The 21,423-nt window shown below is 39.7% G+C and overlaps 1 protein-coding gene across 2 annotated transcripts in view; it reads right to left on the reverse strand.

The window, feature by feature from the left end:
• scn1lab (sodium channel, voltage-gated, type I like, alpha b) overlaps positions 1 to 21,423 on the reverse strand; it is a 119,481-nt gene that overhangs the window by 39,823 nt on the left and 58,235 nt on the right. For both annotated transcript variants that reach the window (XM_061978273.1, XM_061978282.1), the window contains exons 12-17: positions 21,020 to 21,340; positions 18,990 to 19,104; positions 15,486 to 15,724; positions 15,230 to 15,403; positions 13,158 to 13,514; positions 3,037 to 3,567 (exon numbers count right to left, since the gene is read on the reverse strand). In XM_061978273.1, coding sequence (XP_061834257.1) covers positions 3,037 to 3,567; positions 13,158 to 13,514; positions 15,230 to 15,403; positions 15,486 to 15,724; positions 18,990 to 19,104; positions 21,020 to 21,340 — 1,737 coding nt within the window. The remainder of the gene's footprint in view (positions 1 to 3,036; positions 3,568 to 13,157; positions 13,515 to 15,229; positions 15,404 to 15,485; positions 15,725 to 18,989; positions 19,105 to 21,019; positions 21,341 to 21,423) is intronic.

The following is a 21,423-nucleotide window of genomic DNA, read 5'->3' on the forward strand; positions in this document are numbered from 1 at the left end:
TGTAAAATCAATGCTACAAATGTTTCGGCAATACTTAAAATGACCAAAATACGGCAAATATTATATGACATAATGAATGTTCCTGTTACTACATTACATATACTGTATACTTACTGCATGTACTGTATATAAAACGTTGAGGGATGTTTTTTAAAGAGAAATACATGTGTTCTTGTCTCATGAAAAATTGCGAATGATGTGCAAAATTCCCAACAAAAAGTGCAGTTCCCCTTTAAGAACAAACTTGGAGTTACGTGGGAGCCAATGGGGGCTCCCTTAAAGTGAATCAATTTATCTCTGGGTGTCTTTTAGACATAATCAATATAATTTATCTTTTCTAAATAATGCATTGTTAATGTAAACCATAGTAGTCATGCTATTTAGATGGGAAACATTTAAAATTTAACGGCATCACAGTATTTTACACTTGTTAATACATTTTTTTTTTAACATGCTTAAAGAGGTTGCATTGACGTATTTGTCACATGTTTAAAATTGCACACTTCAACATGACCAAAAAGAAGTAGGAAGCAGAGCTCACTTAACACTACCCTTTTCAGTTTCTCAGCAAGTACTGACAGCCTGTTCACTTTGGGCTTCAACATCATGTGTTCTAAGAACACATTCAAAGAGTAAAACCTCATGCGAATTATATTTATATAGTACTTTTCTCTAGTGACTCAAAGCGCTTTACATAGTGAAACCCATTATCTAAGTTACTTTTAAGAGAGTACATACAAGAAACTGAATGATGAGAAACATGATGCCTGATATTTTTGATCCTATATTAATTTTATATCATCATTCCCTAAATACCAGTGTCTGATATAATTTATCTATAATTGATCATGTAGTAATATATTTATTATACTTTCATGAATACCACAGTGTACATATATATCATTTATCCTGAATTAATTAATTAATCATTATTCATAAATTCTAGTGTTTGATCTCTTTTATCCAGAATTAATATATTAATTACTTTTTCATGAATATCACAGTGCCTGATATCATTAATCCTTAATTAATTGATTAAACATTATGTAATAATTACCACAGTGTTTTATCTATTTTATCCTGAATTAATGTATATATTTTTATGAATACTACAGTGCCTGGTATAATTTATCCTGAATTAATTGATTTATCATTATTAAATATATACCAAAGTGTCTGATATAATTTACCCTGAATTCATGAATTATTTAATGAAAACCAGTGTGTCATTCTGGCGTCTGTCTTCTTTTTGTTGCAGTACCTGGTTTTTAGGTCACAGGGCGGAGCCACCTTTGCGCACCCTTGTTACTCATTACCTCCTGACAACTTAAGCTCTCTCGTCCATTCACTCAGCGCCAGTGGATTCTTGATAGTTCACCCTTGCAGTCGTGTTCATCTCCTCTGCCCTGGCTCCACTCACACTTCTTGTTCCTGTGGCGCTGCCGTGTAGTGTAAACTGTTTCTTCTCCATACATTTTGTGTGCGTTTTCTGTTTATCCACTCTTTTTTTCGTTCTTTTTTGAAAGCGCTTCATTTATTCTCTGCGTTGGGGTCTTCAGCGATAGCTGATCGTGACACAATGTCTGCTATAATCTATCATAAATTAATTCATTTTTTTTTCATAAATACCAGTGTCTGATATAATAATTAATTAATTATTTTGAATCAATGTCACAGTGCCTGATATAATTAATCTTGAATTATTTTTTCATAAATACCACAGTGTCTGATATCATTTATCCTAAGTTAAGTCATATATTCATTTTGAATCTATATCACAGTGTCTTGCTACTGACAGTTTGGTTATGTTTGGGTTTTCCTGTGTTTAGAATCTCTTCCTGTCCTGTTGCACCTTTACTTTCTGTTCCATGTCCTGACTGAACACCTGTTCCTCGTTTAATAAGTTCTATTTAGTTTCAGCAGGGTCCCTCCTTCAGTGTTGGATCATTCTTCCTTTTCCTTTTGAGACCGATGCTTTGTGTGCTGTTTTGATTCCATGCTCCTTGTAAGTAATGCATTGTTTTTTACTTGCATTCCACCTGCCATTTTCTGCATCCTTGGGGTCACGCATCAAGCAACGCTAACCTGTCCATGACAGAAGTGATCCAACCAGTGAGTGACCCCGCGGGGATTTCCATGGCCGAGCTTGACAGGACTTTGAAACTGATGGTCACATCGAGGCAGTTTTTTGCCTCTTTTCGTGCTCCCTCCCACCCATCCCTGTCCTGTGTTGGCTTCTCTCGGGACGTCTTGGATCCGTCCCTTTGGGGGTGGTCGGGAGGCACAGCTACTTCTCACTCCGATGGGTCTGCCGCAGTCACCGCCATCCTCTCCAGTCGGCCTGCAGACGCCGCCATCTTCTCTGGCGGGCCTGCGGGCGCTGCCATCCTCTCCGGTGGGCCTGTGGGCGCCGCCATCCTCTCCGGTGGGCATGCACTTCGCCGTCCATGCCAAGTGGGCCTGCGGACACCGCCATCTACCCCGGTGGGCCTGCAGACACCGACTGTGCAGCTGCCTGCACACGAGAGTTTAAGTGTTTGCGTGTTCGGTGTTTAAACGTGTGTTTTGATTCCCTGAGTTTGTTTGTTTGACGTTCATTGGCCAAAATGTGCGGGGAAGTTTCAAGGCTGTGCATCATTTGTCAGGATTGGTTGAATTCGCCTACATATAATTTGAGGATATTATTTTTTAGAGAGTTACGTGCCATAAGTTTGTAGTTTTCTATGTTTCATTTTAAAAATGATTAAAGTGAAGCACTTTTTACGTTCAGTAGTTTGTTCCGTCACTGTACCGAAAATAAACCAAACTGTGATCTTAAAACCAAGATAGGTACCAAAACCATGATTATGACGTACCATTACACCCCTAAAACTGTACATACTCTGCTGAAAAGGGGCCGAAAGGGGTTCAGTATGGATTGGCCTGAACTGAAACCAACCCCTGCGATTTTTGGTGGAATACTTGAAAAACATTATAAAACATTCATTCATCAGCCTTCACCCAAAGAGACAAACCAGAAGGCGGCAGTTCTCTTACCTCTTTGCTGCCCTCCACATCGGATGAATCGCTGCTTATGTCCTCCGTGTTAAGATTCTCAAAGTCGGACTCACCCACTGCAATTGGCACTGTGACTGTCAGGCTTGGGTTGTGAATAAAGGACATGTAGTCACATTTGTCTAAAGAGTACTTTTCTGGGCTGTCCTCGTCAACCATGACTCCGACGATCAGGCCTCCTCCTGGTCGCCCGTTACCCTCAGCTGTCCTGTACATCCCACCGGGATCTTTGGTAATTTCCACTGCTGTGTGATTGGTGATGCAGTTGCCCTTTCCATTGCTGTGTCGTTCTTCCAGGGGTTTGCTCTCATCAGGGATGCTACAGCTCTTGCCAGCACCTCCAAAGCACAGGCTCTGGAGGAACTGCCGGACAGCAGATTTGAAGAAGGCGATGCCGCGCTGGATTCGACCCACAGCCACCTGCAAGTTATTCATCTCGCTGTCTTCGTCAGTTGCTGCCAAGTTGTCAGCGCTGAATGAGCTCAGAAGCAGAGCTAAGAACAGGTTTAGAACCTAAAAAATAACAAAGCATTAGGAAGCAGACAAAGGAGCACATGAAAAGGAAACAGAAAGTCTAAAGATTTAACTACTATACAGTATATCAAATCAATAACTCTACTTTATGATATAAACTAAGAGGTTTACAGGTGCAGCTTCCATATTTTGATAGTTATGCATAGATGACAAGGCACCCCAAGCAACTACTACTAAAAACAACCTGTGCTCACATAACACTGCCACAGGTAGATGATGGCCATCCAACGTCAAAATGATGCAGTATTTTAAACAAAGGAAAGGCCTTAAAACATGACTACACCCCTCACAGTGCTGCACATATTTATGTTATCTTTTTTAACGAGACAATTTAATACAATGTAAAGTAATTGATGTACAGCTAGCGTAACAGTAAAAATGTGCTGCCCTGTCACACAGCCAATGTTCCCTCCAAAATGCGCATCTGTGCAATTACGCACTGCTCAGGCGTCCTCAGCGCACAGAAAATCTATGCCGTGCACAAAATAAAATCCTACTAAAACACGAAACAAAATAAACACATTATTTATTCTGTATGATTTTACAATGCAACTCTCCTGCAGCTTGTGGGTCCATGACGATTTGTTTGATCAGCTGTTTTACTGCCGTGTTACAGACCATTTTGAAACAATTGAATAAACATATCCAAAATCTTTTTGTGTAAATATTCATTTTGCAACGTATATATCTGCAGGTTATAGCCCTGTGCGACTAATATATGGAAAATATTTATTTTTTTCATAATTCAGTGGGTGCGGCTTATATCCCGATGCGCTTTATAGTCCAGAAAATACGGTACTGTACACCCACACTCCCCACTCGGATGTATGCTTATTCTCCTCTTATTTATTAAGAATCTTAATTTATGGATATTAATCATGAAATGCTGTTACTAAATTACAGAAATTCTAATTAAAAGTGTAATGATGTATTTTACAGATAGCAAGTTAGTTATTTAATCTTCAACCTATGCATGTGCTACAGCACACATCTCCTTGTGCCTCAAGTGAGTGTTTTAAGGGAAACTAAATGTAATCTCTGAAAGGGGTACACATACTTTCGCAAGCAGACCCCCAGCCAGACATGCAATACTAGTATATAGCTAATGAAAAACCAGATGTTTTTGCCATTTTCATTGTAATTGGACCAAATCACCTTCATTAGATAATATTTTAATGGAAATGACTGCTGTCATTTGATTATAATAATAAGACATTTAACTCGTTATGATGTCAAGTTTGGCACAGGTGTGTTGCTAGTGTGGCCACAGTGTACACGTCTGATGTTGCTCACATGGTCCACTGAAGGCTCAGAGGAGTTTGTGCGTTGGCTCAGACACATACAAAAATTGGGGGAACGTATTATACAGCCTTAATGTCTAAATCGCTAGCAACAAAAGTGAGTACAACCCAAAGTGAAAATGTCCAAATTGTGTAAATATTTGTGTGGTTAACATTATTTTACAGCACTGCCTAATACTCTTGGGCATGGGCACCAATGTTTTCCCCCCACATCCTCACAGACTGTTTTTGCCATGTCGAACTTCTCATGATCAGTATAAGAAAGTGTGAGAGTCATCGATTTTACTTGCTCCCCATTTTCACTTTCATGACCCTGGGAAAGACTATGGTGTTACTCAATTTGGAACATGCAAACAATTACAATATAATTAGTTACATGTTACCAGTTTTTCATTGCAACATGTCTGAAAAGAAATAGGAAAAAGCAGATCTTATTTAATCCTAAACCTCTTGGTTTCGTAGTTATCTCTGCAGATTTTATTTAATACTTCCTAACTGTACGAACTTCTAACACATTTGTTTGTACTCAATCTGTAACACAACCGCAAAATAAATAAATAAGTAAATACATGAATAACTAAATACATTTATTACATAAATAAACAATAAATAAAGTTCTCATGAATAAATAATTAAGTAGGTTTTGATTCACGTAATGAGATGAATGGGATTATCTCACTTTCAATAAAGTTCAAAATGTTTATCAGGGTTCTTCTACTCTGTAAACACTTTTGAGTTTAAACAGGATCATATTAGTACATTGTTTGACTTTTTTGCTTAATTCTTTCCATAATCTAATTCCATGTACTGATTAACAAAAGGTCTTAAGTTTTGTATGCACACACATATGTTTAAACTAACATTTTCCCTAAACTTATATTTCTCCTCTTTTGTTGAGAAGAAATGTTGTACATTTTTGGGTTGCAGGTTATAGTTTGCCATGTGACTAATTTAAAATGTTTGCAAATGCACCAAATTATTCAATTTTTGTATTTTTATATTTAATAAATAAAGGCTTTGAGTGTTCTTGGTAGCTAACGTTATGTATTATTCTAAAACGACCTCTCTTGGAACAAGGTTAGTGACTTTGTAGTTAGTTCTCCATATTTCTACACAATAACTCAGATATGGTAACACAAGTGAGCAATAGAGAATATGGAGTGATTTTTGGTCCAGAACATCCATTCATTCATTTTCTACTGCTTGTCCTTTGCGTAGTCACGGGGGGCCTGGAGCGTATCCCAGCTGCACTCGGACAAAAGGCACGGTACACCCTGAACAAATTGTCACCTCATCACAGGGCCAACACAGATAGACAGACTACATTCACACTCACATTCACACACTAGGGCCAATTTACTGTTGCCAATCAGCCTATCTCCAGGTGCATGTCTTTGGAGGTGGGAGGAAGCCGGAGTAACCGGAGGGAACCCACGCAGTCACGGGAATGAACATGCAAACTCCACACAGAAAGCAATCAAACCCAGTACTTTCTTGCAGTGCGACACTAGCCTCTGCGCCACTGTTGCCCGGCCAGCCTTTATTCTTTATTCAAGTGTTTCTCATTACCTTATGTTGTATATTTTTTATATGAGATATCCAATTCATTTGATCTATTATTACACCTACAAATGTGATTTATTTCACCTTTTCACTGTTTACTCCGTCTCTTTGTGTTTGACTTTCTTTCCAACTGTTACCAAATATAATTTTAGGTTTACTGAGATTCAAGGTCTGTGTTTGTCAAATCATCTCTTATTCTTTTATTTCCTCTTTTGCCACGTTTGTCATAAATATTGAAATTGGATTTCTGTCTATGGTATCATTCAAGTCCTCAACTGACCTGGGATGGGGAATCCTTTCCTCCACATTTGGTCCAATATTTTGTTTATATTGTCATTTTTTATGTTTCTGTTTGAGAAGTGTTTATGGTAATTTTTCTCAACACTATTATTAATTATGCTATTAAGGATGCCCTATGTTGGTTTCATGTTAATTTGGTTCCGGTCACTGGTTAGCTTGTTGGGAGAGGATGCCAGTCAGGCCTGGCAGACCTAAAGGCATTGTGAACATCTCACAAAGTCTCCCGTCAGAAAGAGTTTCAATTTCCACCTCCGGAAGAGCATTGGACATTGATTCCGAGTGGACCATGTTCTGTCCCTATATTGTTGAGGCAGCCAATCGGAGCGGTGGTTGGTGCCTGTTGTGGCGGTAGTTCCAGAACCCACAGGTGGATAACAGCAATGAGGGAAGCGGTGTGTGGCTTTGGCGGTCGCAAAGGCAAAAACTCAGACATAAGCGAAGTTGGGGGAATCCACTGAAAACGACTTCCGGGCTGCTTCAAAACGATTCTGGACCACCATCAGTCCCCTGAGTGGGGGAAAGCTGTGCACTGTCAACATCGCATATGGTGGGGATGGTGTGCTGCTGACTTCGTCTTGGGATTTTTGTGGATCAGTGGATGGAATACTTCGAAGACCCCCTTAATCCCACCTGCATGTCTTCCTATGAGGAAGCAGTGCCTGGGTAATCTGCGGTGAGCTCTCCTATTTCTGGGGCTAAGGTTGCCGAGATACTGTTAGTTAAAAAGCTCCTCTGTGGCAGAGTTCCGGGTTTGGATGAGACCCACCCGGAGTTCCTTTCGGCTCTGAATGCTGTGGGGCTGTCTAGTTGAAGACACTGTGCACCGGTGCCACTGAATTGGCAGACTGGGGTGGTGGTTCTTTAATAAGGGGAACCGGAGGATGTGCTCCAACTATTGTAGAATTACACTCCTCAGCCTTCCCGGTAAGGTCTATCTAGGTGTACTGGAGACGACGCTATGCCGGATAGTCGAAATGTTGGATTCATGAGGGGCAGTGTGGTTTTTGTTTTGGTCGTAGAACTGTGGACCAGCACTATACTCTATGGGCAGGATCCTTGAGGGTGCATGGGAATTTGCCCAACCAGTCTACATGTGCTTTGTGGACTTGGAGAAGGCATTCAATTCTGTCCCTCGAGAAGTCCTGTGGGGAGTGCTCTGAAAGCATGGAGTACCAGACCGCCTGATTGTGTGGTCACTGTATGATTGGTGTCAGAGCTTGGTCCACATTGCCGGCAGTAAGTCGGACCCTTGTCCAGTGAGGGTTGGACTCCACCAAGGCTGCCTTTTGTAACCAATTCTGTTCGTAACATTTATGGCCAGAATTCCTAGGTGCAGTCGGGGTGTAGAGGCGATCCGGTTTTGTTGGCTGCAGGATTAGGTCTCTGTTTTTTGCAGATGATGTGGTCCTGCTTGCTTAATCTGGCCAGGATCTTCAACTCTCACTGGATTGGTTTGCAGCTGAGTGTAAAGCGACTGGGATGAGAATCAGCACCTCCATGTCTGAGTCCATAGTTCTCGCCCGCAAAAGGGTGGAGTGCTATCCCCGTATTGGGGAGGAAATCTTGCCTCAAGATGAGCAGTTCAAGTACCTCAGAATCTTGTCCACAAGTGAGGAAACAGTGGATCGTTAGATCAACAAGCGGATCGCTGCGACAATCTGCAGTGATGTGGACCCTGTATCGATCCGTCGTGGTGAAGAATAAGAAACTTTGATCATATTACATCTATTAGTTGGTGATGTCTCTGCACTGCTGACTTGTCTCCATTCAAGATGATCCCTGCTAGCTTCCCTATGGACTGGACTTGCACATGAAGTCGGGTTCGGGCTGACCACTCCTTATGCATCAGTCGGTGACGTCTCTGCACCCCGTTGTGTCTACATGCAAGAGGTTCCCCTACTGGCCCCACTGTGGACTGGACTCTCACATTATTAACTGTGTCCACTCAGCATCCATTGCACCGGTCACCCAGTGTAGGAGTCCCCACATTTGCGGTCCCTTCTGAGGTTTCTCACTATGCCCAATTGGTTGAGTTTTTTCTTGCCCTTGATGAGGGATCTGAGCCGAGTATGTCGTTGTGGCTTGTGCAGCCCTTTGAGACACTTGTGATTAAGGGCTATACAAATAAACTTTGATTGATTGATTGATTGAAGATGGAGCTGACCTGAAAGGCAACCTATGGTAATGAGCTTTGGGTTGTGACCGAAATGGCACGATCACGGGTACAAGCGGCTACAATTATTTTTCCTCCGTTGGGTGGCGAGGCTCTCCCTTTAAGATATTGCGAACTCTGAATTCAGGAAGAGCTCAGAGTAAAGCTGCTGCTTCTCCACATTGACAGGAGCCAGATGAGGTGGTTAGGATATCTTGTCAGGATGCCCCCATGACGCCTCCCTGGGGAGGTGTTTAGGGAACTGGTAGGAGGCCACAGGGAAGACCCAGGACATGTTGGGGAGACTAATTCTCCCAGCTGGCCTGGGAAAGCCTCGGGATCTCCCGGGAGGAGCTGGACAAAGTGGCTGGGGAGAGGGAAGTCTGGGCTTCCCTGCTTAAGCTGTTGCACCCGCGACCCAACTTTAGACATGCGGAAGAAGATAGATGGTTGATTGTTCTTCTTTTGCTTCTTATGAAGATTTTTCTTCTATGGACAATATTTGTCATAAAGCATCATGAAAGTATTGAAAAAATGGCAATATGCATCATATACATAATTTTCACTGCACAGACTGTCCAAACGTTGTTCTTTGTGCACAGACTCTTTGAAATGTCTTTATGCCATCCATGTTCCTCTTCCTGTAGTTTACGTCATAGATTGTGAAAACTGGTAGCTGATCACTGATGTCGGTTATTAGCAGTGTATCATTATTATCAAAATCATTGGTAAACATATTACCAATATATGTGGCACGATGTCCTGGGATTCTGCTTGGCCTTGTGATTTTAGGATATAAACTCATGCTCTACATTGTGTTTTTGAAGTCATAAAAAAATGGTATTTTGCTTATTAGGGTTCAAGAGGTCAATGCTGAAGTGTCCACAGAAGAAAATTACTTTATGACTGATTTCGGTGAAGGTTGACTTAATCTAATCCTTAATCATGTCAATAAATTTAGGCGCTCTATGTGACCCTGAGAGGGACAAGCAGTAGAAAATGGATGGATATATACAGTTGCTTTGCTTTTTTCTTTACATATTTCAATAGTTACACATTTTAAAATATGATCAATTGCAAATTACATGTTTTTTTTACCACTTTGTATTGCAGGTTCTGCATTACATACAGTGCTACTCCTCCTCTGTTCTTGTTAGTTCTGTTGATGCTATTTAGTTAATATCCTACCAGATTAAAATCGGTTAATTTTCTATCATCAATCCATGTTTTTGAGATAGCTATTACTTTGAAAAGTTAATGGAATTGTTCCAAATATGATTTTTGGTTGTTGTAATTTGCATACAAGCTTCTGCTGTTTAAATGAATAATTGAGTGTTTGTTGTCGGATTTAATGTTGCTATTATATTGTTCATTTGTACAGTATAATAAAAATAATTATTCCTGACGTGTGAGAAAATTTTTGTATCTGGATCTATATCATTTTCCAATTCCAGCCTTTTATGTTCTATGTTGCAGAATGTTTTCAGTTCCAAATATTCCTGTTCAATAATCTTTTGTGTTGCTTTATGAATGTCCATGAGTGTAGATGAAAATGCTCCTAAATCCAAGTCTTTCTGTTCATGGTCCCTTATAACATTGTAGCGTCGATGTTGAATGTAGATATTTGGTTTTCACTCCATTATCATTTTCGTTGTTGTCGAAGCGCGTTCACTCCATTATCATTTTCGTTGTTGTCGAAGCGCTGTGTACTTTAATATGTGTATGTGTAAAATGTGTATGTTAATATGTATATGTGTGTCCAAACCCTTGATGTCTTTGACAACTGGTACTCTTGCTTCTGGACCTCCATTTAGCTTTTTCCATTTTTTCCGTTTTACAGTTGGCACTCCAAGTTCCCTGAATCATCAAGTTACATGCTTTCTTGGCAATGTCAGCATTGTGTTTCATTGTGTTCAGGTACACATTTGTACCATTTTAGCTTCTTTCCCTGTTTCAGCAGTACAATTTTGGATTTCCTGTTGGCGAGCTTTACGATGATGTGGCGGTGTTGTTTCTTCCATTCAGTGGGATGCACGCTTCGATGGTGATATCATCAATTTTCTTTGATTGCAGAAAATTGACCACTTGATGCTCCATTGAAGTAGCATCCATTTTATCTGGCTTTCCTCTGTTGTCAACTGTTCTAGCATAGGACTCGAGGGGTGATGCGCAACCCTGCAATGATGGCATCATTCTGTCGTGTATATGTCTGATCAATCTCCTCTTTGGTATACTCCAGATTGGTGTTGTCTTGTAGCAACTGTTGGCGCAAAGCTGCATTCTCCTCTTGTAGGACCTTTAACTCCTGTCACACTGCTGTTTTTCCTTGTTGTAGGACTTTCACTCTTACAAGTGTGGTGTCCTCCTGCAGGACCCTCATATTTTGATGGATAGCAGCACTTCTAACGTCAGAGCTATGTCAGTCTGTATTAGAGATCTATTTGTGTGATCAAGACGCTAAAAGTCTGTCCAATCTTTCACAGTTAGATCATTGTATAGCTTTGGCTTGCCAGGCAACCGCTTTGAGCTAGCTAGCATCTTGGCTTTTTCGCTTTTTATAGCAAATCTGTGCCCCGTCCAATTTGGTCATTTTTACTTAGGAGTACACTGCCTTTTGTTGCCAGTAGTTAAGACATTAATGGTTGTGTGTTAAATTATTTTGAGGGGACATTAAAAGGGTCCTATTGTGCAAAACCAACTTGTCTTACCTGTTGTTATTCAGTTTGGATTTTGAGACTTTAAGGATGTATTTTGTCTTAGTTATGTTAGCGTATATCTCCATATATGTTTGAGGTTTCCCCGTAGATCTTTGCGCTGGTCAACCAGTTTTATCCAGTTATAGTCCAAAGTTGTAGTCAATTAGTTCCCTATTTTTCTCTATCTTGTTGTGGGGCACACTGGCTCGTACATGGCTCTTCCGGTGTTGCCACTTCTAATAACAAGTAGCATAATATTTCAAACATATTTTGAGGGACAAGCGGTAGAAAATGGATGAATGGATGTATATCTGTCAGTAGACTTGATATGAAGCGCTATAAACTAGGAGGAGGTCTTCTGCACGTAAATACGACCACCCTCAAAACAGCGCATTCTTAAGAGACAGTCAGAAAGCGGCTTGAAGATGGTCCGTAAAATAAAATCTATTCAGCATTTTAACCGAAGCACCGCCATTACATAATATGTAGACTACAAAGAAGTGTTTGAAATGTAGAAAAATAAATTAAATTTACAGTTGTAATAACTTTACTCTCTCCTTTCCAGTCTACAAGAGCTACATATTGGAGATATGATAGCACATCCAAATCACAGCCAGGAGCTTCTGGTTTTGATCTCAGTTCTGTGTGGAGTTTGCATGTTCACCACGTGCTTGTGCTTCCAACCATTAATGCTGCTGTATGTCACACATTGGTGGTGTTATATTTTTGTTTTGTTTTTTTCTATTATGAACTCATGATGATATACAGCAACTTTAATAAACTCTGGTATTAGTCCACATCTTGTATTTATGGATACATGATACAATTGTCTTTTTTTTACCCCTTTATGTATTTATTTATGTATTCATTTATATTTAATCTCTTTATTTATTTTCATACATTTTGTATGTATTTATTTTTTAAAACGTCAAACACAGGAAGTAAACAAACTATCAGTAAATGTTGATACATGGGCTGTCTCTCAAAGGGAATACTTCCGTCAGTACACTTTAATAGGTATACAGCTTACATTGTGTTCTTTGGACAGTGTTGCGCTCTCCTAAATCTGTTACTGTCATTTTAAATGACAACTGCAATATTTAATAACTTTTTTTTTCGTTCACCACTTTTAACTACTGCCGGTTGTTCCTCTGCAGCCATTATTACTTAGGTTTTTAAGTTACCGTACATCAGTCCCCTCTCTGCCGCTACAAAGCCAAGTTGGCGACTGTTGAGGGTGGCAAATAAACTCACCATTTTGGCTATTTTGAGTGCAATATCCAGGTACTGACAGTGTACTGCATTTTGCAGTACTTCTAAGTGCTAACACATATGCATTCAAATAAACTCTGCTTCTTCCCACTCTTTTTTGGATATGTTGAATAGTGTGTAAACATGCAGTGTTCCTTAATGTAACTTGCTAAGCATGTCTGAAACCCATACCATTACCTCAGGTGTATATAAAGTACTGTAATTTAATCTTTTTGAGCTGCACCTGTATATAATCATATTTGACTACATATGACATTTCCAAGATAAAACAAAGAAGACCCATACCACCAGGTTTCCGATGACCATGACCATCATGAAGACAATCAGACACATTGTGGGTCCCGCCACTTCCATACAGTCCCACATAGTCTCTATCCACTCTCCACAAAGCACCCGGAACACGATGAGGAAGGAATGGAAGAAATCGTGCATGTGCCAGCGGGGTAGCTGACATTCGTCATTTATCTTACAGACACACTCCTTGTAGCTTTTTCCAAAAAGCTGCATTCCTACCACGGCAAAGATGAAGACAATGATGGCGAGCACCAGGGTCAAGTTCCCCAGAGCCCCAACTGAGTTACCGATGATCTTGATCAGCATGTTCAGTGTTGGCCATGACTTAGCCAGTTTGAATACTCTGAGCTGTTATAAACACAAGAACACAAAACCAAAGAGTTATACTTTGCATGTGTATTGTGTATCGCACGGTTGGTGCAGTGGAACCTGTTTAAGCCTGTCCTATTTATGTCGACAACCCGACCAACACCGTCAACTTTTTATTACTAAAAAGTGTTCACCTAAGTGGCTGTCAATATACATGGTCAACCACTTTTGCTAAAATATGAGAGCCAAAGGGGTCATTTCTATGAAAAATGGATATGTTTATGTTGAAATGTGCTGTAGTATCGTTAACTTCATCATCATCGTAGTTGCTGTGTTTTTCTTTGTTTCTTGCAATGAACAAAGAAAGCACAGTCTACCAAGTCAAATTCCTGGTGTTAAATATACTTGGCCAATGAAGCCAATTCTGATTCTATTCACTAAGCAGCAACATAACTACGGTTGAGTTACACAGCATTAAAATGTGAACACAGTGACTTCCTGTTCAGTGCAAATTAAGCTTCAAAGTAAAAGTATGGTTTGGTTTAAGTGAAGTGAATTATATTTATATAGCACTTTTCTCTAGTGACTCAAAGCGCTTTACATAGTGAAAGCCATTATCTAAGTTACACTTAACCAGTGTGGGTGGCACAGGTGGATAAAGTTTCTTGCCCAGGGACACAACAGCTGTGACTCGGATGGCGGAAGCGGGGATCAAACCTGGAACCCTCAAGTTGCTGGCACGGCCGCTCTACCAACCGAGCCACGGCAATTTATTTTGAACATGTATTCCGTTACTAGTGATACATCATATAATTTACATACCAGTATTTACATTTCTCTGGCAGCATTACCTTTTATTCTACCACAGCAAGTATAAAAATGCACACTTTTATTTTTTTTGCTTGTTAACCACTGGAAGAAAGATGCATGTACGGTAGCGTTATTGCTATTGTAGTCATAACATACAACTAAACTACCACAGCAACTCTGTTAGATAATCGTAAAAAATATCATATAGAATAATCTGGAAAAAATATGCACAAAATGAGAAAAACATGTCAACAAACTGCTGTAGCTTGAAAATGTATTTGTTGTCACATAATTTCCTTATGTGCAAGTAGTAGCTACCGTATTTTTCGGAGTATAAGCCGCACCGGAGTATAAGTCGCACCTGCCGAAAATGCATAATAAAGAAGGAAAAAAACATATATAAGTCGCACTGAAGTATAAGTCGCATTTTTTGGGGAAATTTATTTGATAAAACCCAACACCAAGAATAGACATTTGAAAGGCAATTTAAAATAAATAAAGAATAGTGAACAACAGGCTGAATAAGTGTACGTTATATGAGGCATAAATAACCAACTGAGAACGTGCCTGGTATGTTAACGTAACATATTATGGTAAGAGTCATTCAAATAACTATAACATATAGAACATGCTATACGTTTACCAAACAATCTGTCACTCCTAATCGCTAAATCAGATGAAATCTTATACGTCTCGTCTCTTACGTGAATAAGCTAAATAATATTATTTGATATTTTACGGTAATGTGTTAATAATTTCACACATAAATCGCACCCCCGGCCAAACTATGAAAAAAACTGCGACTTATAGTCCGAAAAATACGGTAGCTTTAGTTTCAATACCGGTAACGTTGACAATCAGTTAGCCAGTTCGAGGGGGGCCAAGCTGTTGATACAAACGTGTTCCACTGTAGGTTTCTAGTAAAACATGACTTTGTCTCTTACCAGTCGGAAGGATCTGAGCACAGACAGCCCCTCTACGTTGGCCAAACCCAGCTCCATCAGGCTCAAACTAACAATAATTCCATCAAAAATGTTCCAGCCCTCCTGGAAGTAATAGTAAGGATCGAGGGCTATGACTTTGAGGCACATCTCTGCTGTAAAGATTCCAGTGAATACCTATTTGAAAAAGGGATAAAGGGATAAAAGTGTTACACTAGAATTGATATCACAATGGTATAGTTGTTCAGATGTTAGGTACCAGGTTTCCGACTGAAAGGACATTGTCAAATTCCTTAGTCATGGGGTAATGCTCCATGGCCATGAAAAGGGTATTTAGGACGATGCAAATCGTGATAGTCAGATCAACAAATGGGTCCATGACCACCATGTTGACAAAGTCCTTAATTTGAAGCCAGGCTGGGCAACAATTCCAGATCAAACAAGTGTTGGCAAATCGATACCAGCAGGGAGGGCATTTTTGTCTTGACTCTTCGAGTTCTGGAAAGGAAACAGGAAATGAGAAACATGGATGGAAAACACAAACACAGCAGTACACAGAATCGAAGGCAAAAAACACAGACAAGAGCTGTTGCTTTTGATTATTTTGCAAATCAATGACATTCTATGGATGACTATGGATCATTAAGGGCCTGACTTACTAAGATCCAAGCAACACATGGTAATCAGCTTGTGCAATCTATAAAAAAGTATTTAATATTAGTGGGCATGTTGCATGCTATTTACTAACACTGCGTGTGCAATTGGAAAGAGGTGCAGATCGCCTTATTTAAATGAGGATTTTGCATGTATTAAACAGGGCATCACCAAGGAGACACTATTATTTACTGCACATTCATATTATTATGCCCCTACTTGGAGCATTTTGCTAAGCCAGTGTTTTTCAACCTTTTTTGAGCCAAGGCACATTTTTTCTGTTGAAACAAATGTGGAGACACACCACCAGCAGAAATCATTAAAAAACTAAACTCAGTTGACAGTAAAAAGTTGTTGTCACAATTGTTGGATATGACTTTAAAGCATAACCAAGCATGCAACACTATAGCTCTTGTCTCAAAGTAGGTGTACTGTCACCACCTGTCACATCACACCCTGACTTATTTCGACTTTTTTGCTGTTTTCCTGTGTGTACTGTTTTACTTCTTGTCTTGCGCTCCTATTTTGGTGTTTTTTTGTCTTTTTTTTGTATTTTCCTGTAGCAGTTTCATGTCTTCCTTTGAGCGATATTTCCCGCATCTACTTTGTTTTAGCAATCAATAATATTTCAGTTGTTTTTATCCTTCTTTGTGGGGACATTGTTGATTGTCACGTCATGTTCAGATGTACATTGTGGACGCCGTCTTTGCTCCACAGTAAGTCTTTGCTGTCGTCCAGCATTCTGTTTTTGTTTACTTTGTAGCCAGTTCAGTTTTAGTTTCGTTTTGCATAGCCTTCCTTAAGTTCCACTGTCTTTTCTTAGGGGCACTCACCTTTTGTTTATTTTTGGTTTAAGCATTAGACACCTTTTTACCTGCACGCTGCCTCCCGCTGTTTCTGACATCTACAAAGCATGGTTACTCTGCCGAGCTCTAGACAGCACAGACACTCAACAACAACACATCCTTTGCAGACTATAATCACTGGTTTGCAAAAATATTTTTAACCCAAATAGGTGAAATTAGATAATCTCCCACGGCACACCTGACGGTATCTCACGGCACACTAGTGTGCCGCAGCACAGTGGTTGAAAAACACTGCGCTTAGCAATAGACATCTACCCCTTTTTATGGGTATTTTAGAAGCAGTCGTGCAGTGCATCTACATTGACACCACTTTTTCTTCTTCTTTCTTTTTAAACCACCAAAAGTGCATGGGAGGAAGGCTGCACTTACTCCGCTCAAAACGCAAAAATGCATACTTCAAAAAGTTATTTTCATGTAAGAAATATTCTAATAATATATATCCGATGTGAAAAAAATGAACGTCATTAAAAAAATACTAAAACGCATCAATTGAATTGATTTTTGATCACTCCCTTTAAGTCTTCCAGCAGCTATAAAATTATGAAATTATGTAGCTGAATAGACGATATGTCTAATATTTTTAAATTTCTACCATCCAAAATGTTGACAATCACACATAGGTCAAAGGATTCTCGTCTGTCCGTTGCAGCACGAGCGCTTATCCTGCAGCCGTGTGTGGAACTGTCAGTTTACGCGTCCCCCTGACACGTGCTAAATAAAATGTCAAATAGTGCTTGCAAAACAGTGATGAGTGTTGATAAATCACATTGCACGCGCTAAATACTTCTATTTGCATCATCTCCTGCCATATTGTGGGTGTTTTGATGATGAGCATATCTTTTAAATATATTAATGAAGACAGAGATGCAAAATGTATTGCACGCCTTATTATGCTTGCCTAAATATCAGCTTAGCGTGTGCTATCAAGTTTACACGTGTTTTAGTACACATGTTTTAGTACACACAAATCTCTAGTAAATCAGGCCTAAGTGTCCTCTCTCCCAACTCTTTAAATTGTGTATCGACAACAATCAGGATGCTATGAGTTTGTTTGGATGAGAATATGGTCCATCAGAACAATTTGTTACAAATATAGAATACCCGACTTCTCTGTTCACAAAATGATACATGACCAATTACCTGTTGGGAAGCTTAATTTCCATTTATTTTGTCATGATAAACACCGTTATTTTTATTTATACTGTATTTGTGGCTCGGTACAATCAGCCGCAGACAAACTGCAGTCATGTCAGTAGTTCATTTCTATTGGTTTGTTTGACGAGTTGCATGTGCTATTCCTGCCACGCACAGTAAGGAATATATAGTAGTAAGAACAGTTGAATTGTAACATACACTAAAATTATTCCAATTGTTATTCGATTTCAAATTAGCTTTATGGCAAACAAATATATTTCGGAAATAATCTCGCTTACCTGACACTCATTTTTGGTAAGCCTTATCCTGGGATAGTCACATTACTATCACATGACATCCACTCCAAAGTGTTTCATATACGTTTCCGAATTAGTTCAAACCGAGCACAGAGTTGTAAAAGGGCCATTTTCAGTATATTCAAAGTGGGTTCTTGATGTTTACGTAGTCCCAGCATAGCTTGAGACGGTATGTGTTGGTCATTATCTTGGTCAGGGCTGCCTTTAGCTAAATTGGGGCCTTCAGCAGAATTGCATATGTATATATCGTATTTGCAGCTGTTGATGAAGTTGTTGTGTTTTTGTCGTTGTCTCTCTTTATCTCTTGTTGTCTCTCTCTTGTACCCACAATTTCTCCCTATGTCTTTTTTCCCCACCTTCTTTCTGTCTCCTACTGCTTCGGTCTGGCTGCAGTTAACACTAAATATATTCATTTAAAAAAGTCAAATACAAATAGGCCAACAAAAGAATTCGCCCACACTTCTCTTTTGTAAAGCAAATCTGTACAACCGATTTATTATTTGATAGGATTTGCTTCAGTGGCAGGACAGGACATGGCATTAAAAAAAACAAAAAAACGGGACCCCCCACGGATCATGGACCCCTAAGCACAGTGTTTCATCAGCATATAGGGACAGGCGGCCCTGATCTTAGTTCACCAAAATGTTTCATTAACAGGATTTTGAGTCATCCATTATTACATTCTCTATTGATTTATACTGTACAATAACTTTTAATTTAATATTTTTTAATGTCGGCATTTAGGTGACATTAGTAGGTAAAATGTATTAAAAAATATAGTATGCCTCTGACCTTCCATGGTGTTGGTGAGGATGCTAGCCACACTCATGGCCCTTTGCCTGCCTCCTGGTTCAGCTAAATAATCAACTGAGCGCCGTTTCTTCACCTCAGTGTCTGTAGTTGTATCCTAAGGAACATACACAAACATATTTGAGCGTGGAGACACGAGGGACAGATTTACACTTCATGATTCAACATCAACGCACAATGTAGATCTTGGTAGAAAGAAAAAAACACATGAAATTAATTACTGTCAGGTGCCTTGCTAACTAGTGTGAAAAGTGCAAGTGAACTATGGTTCTCCATCCATCCATCCATTAATTTTCTACCGCTTGTCCCTTTCAAAGTCACGGGGGAGCTGGAGAACTTTGGTTCTCTTGATATTAAATGTAAACGCTTCATAGACCAAAGATACAGGTGAGAGTTATCCATCCATCTATCCATCCATCCACGGCCCTAAAGAAAACCATTTGGTTTTGATGTGCGCCTGAAAGAGTGGTAGTATGTCACAGTAGCCCCTGAGATTTTCATTATTTTACAATTAAGCTACTGTGTGTCAAACAATTTCTCTTGTGCATTATTAAAGTTTGACTAAGTCTAAGTTCTTCCAGTAGCCATATCCTCATGAAAGCCAGTGTCCTTTGCAGATGACGTTTGTTTTAGGTCTTTTTTTTTTTTTAATTTTGAGTTACAAATTTCGCAAAACATAGCCGCGTTATGCATGAACACAAATGTCTGCTGCAGGGAACCGATACCAGCCGTTAAGATTTTTAATCTGGCCTTGCCAGATTTTCCTAATAATTCTATTACAATGCTTTAACACAGTCTAGAATTTGCAACGCTATATTTAAACTACCATTAAGTCAATTGGCTCAATCTGAATAATTCCAGGAGATTATAAAACTAGATGTTCTATGCTTTCTCATAATTCATGTCATTACAGTCATCCAAAGAACTGCTTCACAGCAGGTCAGAAAAAACAAGGCTATGAGATAAAGCTGAGTGGGGGTTTGTTTATGGCCTGTGTTACAAAGAGGGATGGATAAGCAAACTTTATATGATAAGATTGTGCAGAAAAGTGATATTATATTGGACATTTGGAATCTTCTTTCTGATGTTTTTGAGTTTTCCCATGCTCTTTTTTTTTTGATGGCAAACATGTTTGAATGAAGGAGGAAGAAAATCCCCTAATTCTAGTAAGTAAGGGTGCTGAAATAAATAAGTTCACATCCGAATCGCAATTCTTAATTATCACGATTCCTAATCGATTACAACTGTTCAAAAATCGATTTATAAAAAGATGTTTTTAGGACATTTCCACTCTTACTCATCATATGTCAGCAGCCAAGGAAGTACTTTTGACCTCTTCTGCTTCGGGGACAGCGTGGCTTGGGTGGTAGAGCGGCCGTGCCAGCAACTTGAGGTTGCAGGTTCAATCCCAGCTTCCACCAGCCTAGTCACGTCAGTTGTGTCCTTGGGCAAGACACTTCACCCTTGCTCCTGATGGGTCAAGGTTAGGGCCCTGCATGGCAGCTCCTGCCATCATTGTGTGAATGTGTGTGTGAGTGTAGAAATAGCATGAAAACGCCTTTAAGGTAGAAAAGCGCTGTACAAGTATAATCCAATAACTATTCTGAAAAAGTTTTATAATAATTATTTACCAAATATATATTGTGAGAATTTTTGAAATGGAGTAATGTGTTTACACGAAATTTGATCCTGAATAAAATCGTCGCCTCAAGAATCAAATCGTCACCCTCAAGAATCGGAATTAAATTCAATCGTGAGTTGTTGCAAGATTCACGTCCTGACTAGTAAGTACAACATACTTTTTCGTTCACAGCTTAACACAGTTTAACTGCTTCTAGACAGACCCCGACGATATTTAGGAAGTCATTGTGGCCTGCGAGTCAAATTGTTTGGCCACTTCAGGCTTATAAAAATGACATAAATGTATGATAAATGTGAAGTAGGGTAAATTGACAAATAAAATTATTGATAAAAGAAAACATGAAACAACTCCTAAGTAGTAGTAGACCTACAGGGGAGGTAGTTACAGATGTAACACCAACCAGCGAGACCACTCCGTTGCAGTCCACTGCACAGTGCATCTTTCCATTGGCAGGAAGCAAGACCCGAGGCACTCTGAGGCTTGTCTGGCTAATGGCGCTACAACGGCGTTCGCCGCGTCGCGGCAAAAACAGGGAACCCCGCCGACTGTCACTCTCTTCAAGGGTGCTGTGCTCGTCGTCCGCAAAATTGTTTTCGGAGCCCATGTCCCGTGCTCTCCCACGGAAGCTGAATAGGCTGGCTTGGCTGGTCCTCTGCGGTGAGAAGAGTGATCCACGTATACTGAGCAGAGACTGGAAAATAAAAAATTAAGATAGTATCCGTGGGACGATGACAGACATTCAATATTTTAGACATTTGTTTAAGTACATTACTA

Source organism: Nerophis lumbriciformis, linkage group LG01 (genome assembly GCF_033978685.3).
Source record: "Nerophis lumbriciformis linkage group LG01, RoL_Nlum_v2.1, whole genome shotgun sequence".
Taxonomy (NCBI): Eukaryota; Metazoa; Chordata; class Actinopteri; order Syngnathiformes; family Syngnathidae; genus Nerophis; species Nerophis lumbriciformis.